At 40.1% G+C, this 6,594-nt stretch overlaps 1 protein-coding gene across 1 annotated transcript in view; it reads left to right on the top strand.

Annotated features, from left to right (window-relative positions):
- The window catches only part of LOC106881982 (ras-related protein Rab-43), a 36,675-nt gene extending 30,087 nt beyond the window's left edge, over positions 1-6,588 (top strand). Inside the window, exons 2-4 of the mRNA XM_014932516.2 lie at positions 3,896-4,079; positions 4,978-5,123; positions 5,885-6,588. Of these exons, the coding sequence (XP_014788002.1) occupies positions 3,896-4,079; positions 4,978-5,123; positions 5,885-6,001 (447 nt within the window). The 3' untranslated portion in view covers positions 6,002-6,588. The remainder of the gene's footprint in view (positions 1-3,895; positions 4,080-4,977; positions 5,124-5,884) is intronic.
- The last annotated feature ends 6 nt before the right edge of the window (positions 6,589-6,594 follow it).

The following is a 6,594-nucleotide window of genomic DNA, read 5'->3' as shown; positions in this document are numbered from 1 at the left end:
TATATATATATATATATATATATATATCCTATTCATCTTCACACCACTCCTCTGTTGGAAAATAGTCACTGTAGAGGTGAGAGGAGTTGTCATCAAGGTAGTAGCAATAGCAAAATAGTGGTGGTGACAGCGGAGGTGGTGGTGGTAGTAGTTGTTGTTAAACAGCTGATGTCAGCCAGGTATTGAGGTCAGGTTTACAATAAAATCTGGTGGCGTGAATTTAATAATTGCATCTTAGGTTATTTTTTTAGATTGTTTTGAAATCAATAGGAATTATTCACCCACTTTCAGGTCTCTCTCTCTCTCTCTCTCGCCCCTCTCTCTTTCTCTCCCCTCTCTTTCTTTCTTTCCCCTCTCTGTTTCTGTCTTTCTTGTGTTTTTCTGTGTGTGTGAGTGTATGTATGTATATGTGTGTGTGTATGTTTCTCACCCTGTCTCATCTCATCTTGTCAGACTGCCTGTTCAGCTAAATGGGTGTCTCTCTCTCTCTCCCACTGTTTCTCTGTCCCTCCATGTCTCACTTTTTCTGTCTGCTTCTCTCTCTCTCTCTCTCTCTCGTTCTTTCTTTCTTACTCTCAAAGGCTGCCTGTGCATCCATTCCTGTCTATCTCTTTCTCTCTTTGTCTACTTGTTTGTTTGTCACTCCTACCTTAATTATCAAATCTCTTTCATACACACATTCTATAGGTGTACCTCCCCCTCTCTCTCATATATATATATATGTGTGTGCGTGTGTGTGTATATACATAACATGCAGATAGATAGATAGATAGATAGATAAATAGACAGACAGATGTGAATGCATGTGGGTCTGTTTGTCTATGTACAGTACATACACATTCTATAGGTGTATCTATGTGTTTATATATAAAAAAAAACAACACACACACACACACACATGCAGGTAGATGGATAGGTATAACAGAGTGAGATAGATAAAGATAGATAGAAACCAACAGACAGACAGACAGATGAAGTGTCATGAGTGCAGGAAGTGAACCATGGATTCGAACAAGTGATAATCCGAGGGAGTTATATACTTCAAATGTTTGGTAGTAATTTTATACGACGGATGAGATCAGTTACTGATTGGCAAAACTGATGGACAAAATGCTTGGCAATGTTTAATCCTGTGTCTTTATGTTCTGAGTTTAAATCTTACCAAGATTAAGATTTTGCTTTTCATCTTCTCGGGGCTAATTAATTAATACCAGTTTTGTACTAGGGTTGATATTAGCAACATTGGCAGAATCTTCAAAGTGTGACACAAAATGTCTTGCTTTGTTAAGTTGCTTCTCTGTGCTCTGTGGGTTCAATTCCTATGACGATTGACATTTTGCCTTTCATCTTCTTGGGACCAAATAATACCAATTTTATACAAGGGTCAACATAAGCAACATTAGTAATGTCGTAGAAGTGTCACAAGAAATGCCTTGCAGTATTTTTGTCAGGGTTTAATCAAATCCCCTCCGATGAGTGAAAATCCCACTCAAATGGGCTTTTATCTATCATCATTCTTCAATCTTTAATCCATTCCATGTCATGTCATCCATCAGTTTGCCCTTGCCGATCATGTCTACAGCTAGGTTTCCAGCATTTAGCATCATGGCAGCCCTTTCAGTCACATTTCAGATCACTTATTTTTACACACTGTTGCCATGTCAACTTAGTCCTATCCTCCACTTGTTTGTCACCATGAGCTTTTCACTCCAGGTCCCCCTCTCTGCTGGTCTCTTTCTTTTACCCATTCTCAATACCTGACCCAGCCACCCTAACCTTCATGTCCCCCCCCCCATCACCTTTAGTTCCTTCTCTCCCGTTTCCCTAAATATTAGTGATTCATTCTAGAAATACTGTTTGCAGGATAACGGTGTAGACACCTTGGATGGAAACAGATCCGGTGACATCATAACTGATGTCACTGCCATAGACAACAACAACAACAACAACAACAAGCAGACATACAAACTGTAGGCTGGAGTTTCAGTTATTATACTGATGTGTGTTTGTGTACAAACGTTGGTAGCCATCATCATCATCATCATCATTTGTAACAGCAGCAGCAGCAGCAGGTTGGAGACTTGCCCAAACCAAAACAACACTTCCATGCCAGAAGTCTTGATCAAGTGATATGGCATGAATGTCTGGCTTAGGCTCCAGACACATTGATCTTCTGTTAACTGAAATATCTTATCTGTACACATCATGACATCATGGAGGATAACAGTAGTTTGCTAATTGAATTGGTTGATGCTGGCCTTTGAAACTCCGATGTCTGTTCATCCGCATAGCATCTATTTTATCCACACAGCATCTAGTGGTGTTCGTCATTGATTCAGTAAATTTGTTTGCTGAAATAGTTAACGTCATGAGGTATCCTGATTGAATGATGAGGCATAAATGTCTGGTCTGTGCTTTAGTCACATCAGTCTTTCATCAACCTCTTGCAGACAGATTTAGTACGGAGTCTGTGCTGTGCACCCAGTAGTAAGTCCATTCAGTAACTACATAATTCTTCATAGAAGGAATTTTTACAGTGTATTTACCAATTCTTCTCAGTGTGGTGGATTTGAAAACATGGTGCCACACAGAGCAAGACATCACACCGTATTTCAATGTGGTCAGTATTGCTTCCTGTCTGCAAAAGCTCAAATATCTCATTTGTGTATGCCACGACTACAAATGATATCAGTTGTTTGCTAATTAAACTGATTGATTCTAGCAATTGACAGTTTGTTGTCTGCTCATCTGCTCAGCCTCAAGAGATATTCATCACTGTTTCAATAAATTCATTTGCTGAAAGGGTTCTGTTGTGGTGGACACACCCAGGCGAGAAGTGGGCTGGTCAACTACTAACAAATAGTGGACTGACACAGTCAGTAGTATCGGTCGGCGAAGGTATGCCGTTTGGACCATTCCCGTAGAGACGACGGAATACGTTGTCATCATGGGACATATCAGAGGCGACGACGGTTCAGACAATATCATCACTGGGACATATCAAGTTCACATCCCCCGATGTCCTGATCAAGCAATGCAGCATGAATGTCTGATCCTGGTTTTAGTCACATCAGTCTTCCTGTAACTGAAATATCTGAACTGGTTGGTCCTGGTCATCGATAGTTTCTCGTCTGTCCATCTGCTCAGCGTTCAGTGATATTCTTCATTAATCTAATGAAGTCATTTGCCAAAATAGGTCACGTCCACCCTGCTGCATCACATGATTTCAACATACCCTGGCTCAGGTAGGTCTGTGTTACGTAAAACATAGGTGGGACCTGGACAGGTGCTTCTACTCTGGGTCAGTGTAGACCTGTGAACTTTAGTGGCAAAGAGTTGGTTCCTCATTCCTCAAACCCCCGAAACTAACCAAACCAGAACTCTTCTACTGGATGAGTTTAAAATCTACCTAATTTCGTTCTAGCTTTTCCAATTCTAAAATCACAGACATGGCTTAAGAAGCTTGTTTCCCATCCACGTGGTAAATTCCTAGTAGAAACCAGTGAAACAAACTTGCTTGTATATATACAGAGTCAGTTAGAATAATAGTTTAGAACAACATTTTCAGGATAAAAAGCAAAAAAAAGCATAAATTACATTTATACTTCATAATTTGTGCTCAACAGCTGTTTCAATGGCATAAAACATCGTTATGGAATTACATAGTTAAAATACATAATTAATTGGTTAATTCAGATGCGTGTTTTACCCATGTGGTTAAGTGGATGTAATAGTTCGAAAAATGTGCCACCCCTGCCTCCCTCCCTCTCTCTCTCTCTCTCTGTCGCTTCTCCCTCTTTAATCTAAACAAAATTTAAGTCTTTCTTTCTTCACATTTGACATCTGAACTGCTGATGTTTGACCCTTTCACTATCTTTCCTTTTATATTTTGCAGCTTCAGATTTGGGACACTGCTGGCCAGGAGAGATTTCGGACAATCACACAGAGTTATTACAGAAGTGCCAACGGTGTGATCATTGCTTACGATGTGACAAAACGATCTTCATTCGACAATATTCCACGGTGGTTGGAAGATGTAAAGAAATATGCAGGATCAAACATAGTACAACTAATTTTAGGTGAGTTTGTGCTTCCATAATTAACAGCTGAGCTGGTGATCCATGGCCAGTTTAGTTATACTTTAGTATTATCATATTAAAGAGTTAAGCTGGTGTTAATATGTTTAATAATAAGTTTGTATTATTATATTCAATAGATTAGTGCTTACATATTTAATAAGTTAGCATTCCATTTTGAATAACAAGTTTGGGCAAGTGTCTTTGATTATAGCCCTGGGTTGACCAAAGTCTTGAGAGGATTTGGTAGGCGGAAACTGAAAGAAACCCATCATATACATTCATGCACACAAGCATACACAGACAGACACACCAAAGCCTTGTGAATGGATTTGGTAGATAGAAACTGAAAGAAATCTATAGTGTGTGTGTGTTTATATATCATCATCGTCGTTTAATGTACATCTTCCATGCATGTAGGGGTAGGATAGTTCATAGGAGCTTGCCAGCCTATACGACTGTGTCTGTTTTGGCAGGGTTTTTATGGCTGGATGCCCTTTCTAATACTAACCACTCTGCAGAGTGGACTCAGTGCTTTTTATGTGGCACTAGCACAGGCGAGGTTAGTTTTGGCATGGGTTGGACAGTTTGACCAGGAGCTGGCAAGCCAGAGGTCTGCACCAATCTCCAATCATCCGTGTGGCATGGTTTCTACACCTGGATGCCCTTCCTAATGCCAGCCACATTACAAAGTGTACTGGGTGCCTTTTACGTGGTGCCAGCACCATGCAAAAGATAGAAATGGATGGGGGATTAATATAGGCGGCAGGAAGTGGGGGAGAGTGATGTGAATCTGAGAAAGCTTGACTTGAAGACGACGGTTATATTACATGAATACTTAAGCTATGACCCCTGTGTGACGGTGTCCCTTTAAACAACCACTAACCTTATTATTTTGCAGGAAACAAACAAGATTTAGAACATCTACGAGAAGTAAGTGTCGCTGAAGCTAAAGCATACGCACAACATTGCTCCATGTTGGATGCCATTGAGACCAGCGCTAAAGAAAATACCAACATTGATGAAGCATTTCTACGTATGGCTAAGGTAAACATGTGCTTGTTTTGTTAAGTGTTGTTGTTGAAGGTTGTGAGCTGGCAGAATCATTAGCACATTGGCAGTGAGCTGGTAGAATCGTTAGCACGCTGGACAAAATGCTTAGCAGTATTTCATCTGTCTTTACGTTCTGAGTTCAAATTACGCCGAGGTCGACTTTGCCTTTCATCCTTTTGGAGTCGATAAATTAAGCACCAGTTGAACCCTGGGGGTTGATGTAATTGATTGCCCCTCCCCCAAAATGTCAGGCCTTGCGCCTATAGTAGAAAGGATTGTTATTATTTCAGGCCTTGTGCCTTTAACAGAAATAATAATAATTATTATTATTATTATTATTATTATTAAGGCAGTGAGCTGACAGAATCATTAGCATGCCAGGCAAAATGCTTAGCGGCATTTCATCTGTCACTACGTTCTGAGTTCGAATTCTGCCGAGGTCGACTTTGCCTTTCATCATTTCAGCATCAATAAAATAAGTACCAGTCATGTGCTGGGGCCAATGTAATCGACTTGCCTTGCCCCTCAAAAACTGCTGGCCCTTTGCCAAAATTTAACACCGTTATTATCGTTAGTTGTTGTTGTTGCTGTTTTTTTTTGTTGTTGATTGATTGATTCATTAAACTCTGTAATTAACATTTTTTTGTCTTTTTCTTTCTTCCTTTGACTATCGCCTACAACCACCACCACCACCACCACCATCACCAACAACAACAACAATAACAACAACAACACCAACACCAATGACATTGCAGGATTTGAAGAAGAGATTTGGTGGTGAGAACAGCCTGGAAAACGGTCCTGGCGGCAAAATAAACTTGAACACACGTACAGTTAAAAGCGGAGGATGCTGTGGCAGTGGAAATTCTTGATGTAGAACAGATCTCTTATACCTTCTGCATCATCAGCATTAGCATCATCATCATCATCGTCATCATCGTCATCATTATCGTGATCGCTACCAGCACCACCACCACTATCATCATCATCATTGTTGTTCCTGACATCATCACCAATGTCATGGTCAAACATCAACTTTGTCAATGATACTAATGCCAGCATCATCATCATCATCGTTTTCATTACCAGCATCAATCATACTCATCATAATTATTATTATTATTATTATTATTATTATTACACCGGACAAAATGCTTAGCAACATTTCACCTGTTGCTACTTTCTGAGTTCAAATTCCATTGAGGTCGCTTTTGCCTTCCATCCTTTCGGGGTTGATGAAATAAGTGCGAGTGGAGCACTGGGAGTCAATTTAATTGACTAAGCCCCCGCCCTCTCCCTAAATTTCAGGCGTTGTGCCAATAGTAGAAACGATTGTTGTTATCATTATCAAGAAGGTGGCAAGCTGGTGGTGTCATTAGCAGGCCAGACAACATAGTTTGTGGTATTTTTGCCAACTTTGTTCTGAGTTCAAATTCCACTGAGGTTGACTTTGCCTTTCATCCTT

Source organism: Octopus bimaculoides, chromosome 24, assembly GCF_001194135.2.
Source record: "Octopus bimaculoides isolate UCB-OBI-ISO-001 chromosome 24, ASM119413v2, whole genome shotgun sequence".
Taxonomy (NCBI): Eukaryota; Metazoa; Mollusca; class Cephalopoda; order Octopoda; family Octopodidae; genus Octopus; species Octopus bimaculoides.
Note: the sequence above shows the minus strand (reverse complement) of the source record. Positions and strands in the feature narration are given on the sequence as shown.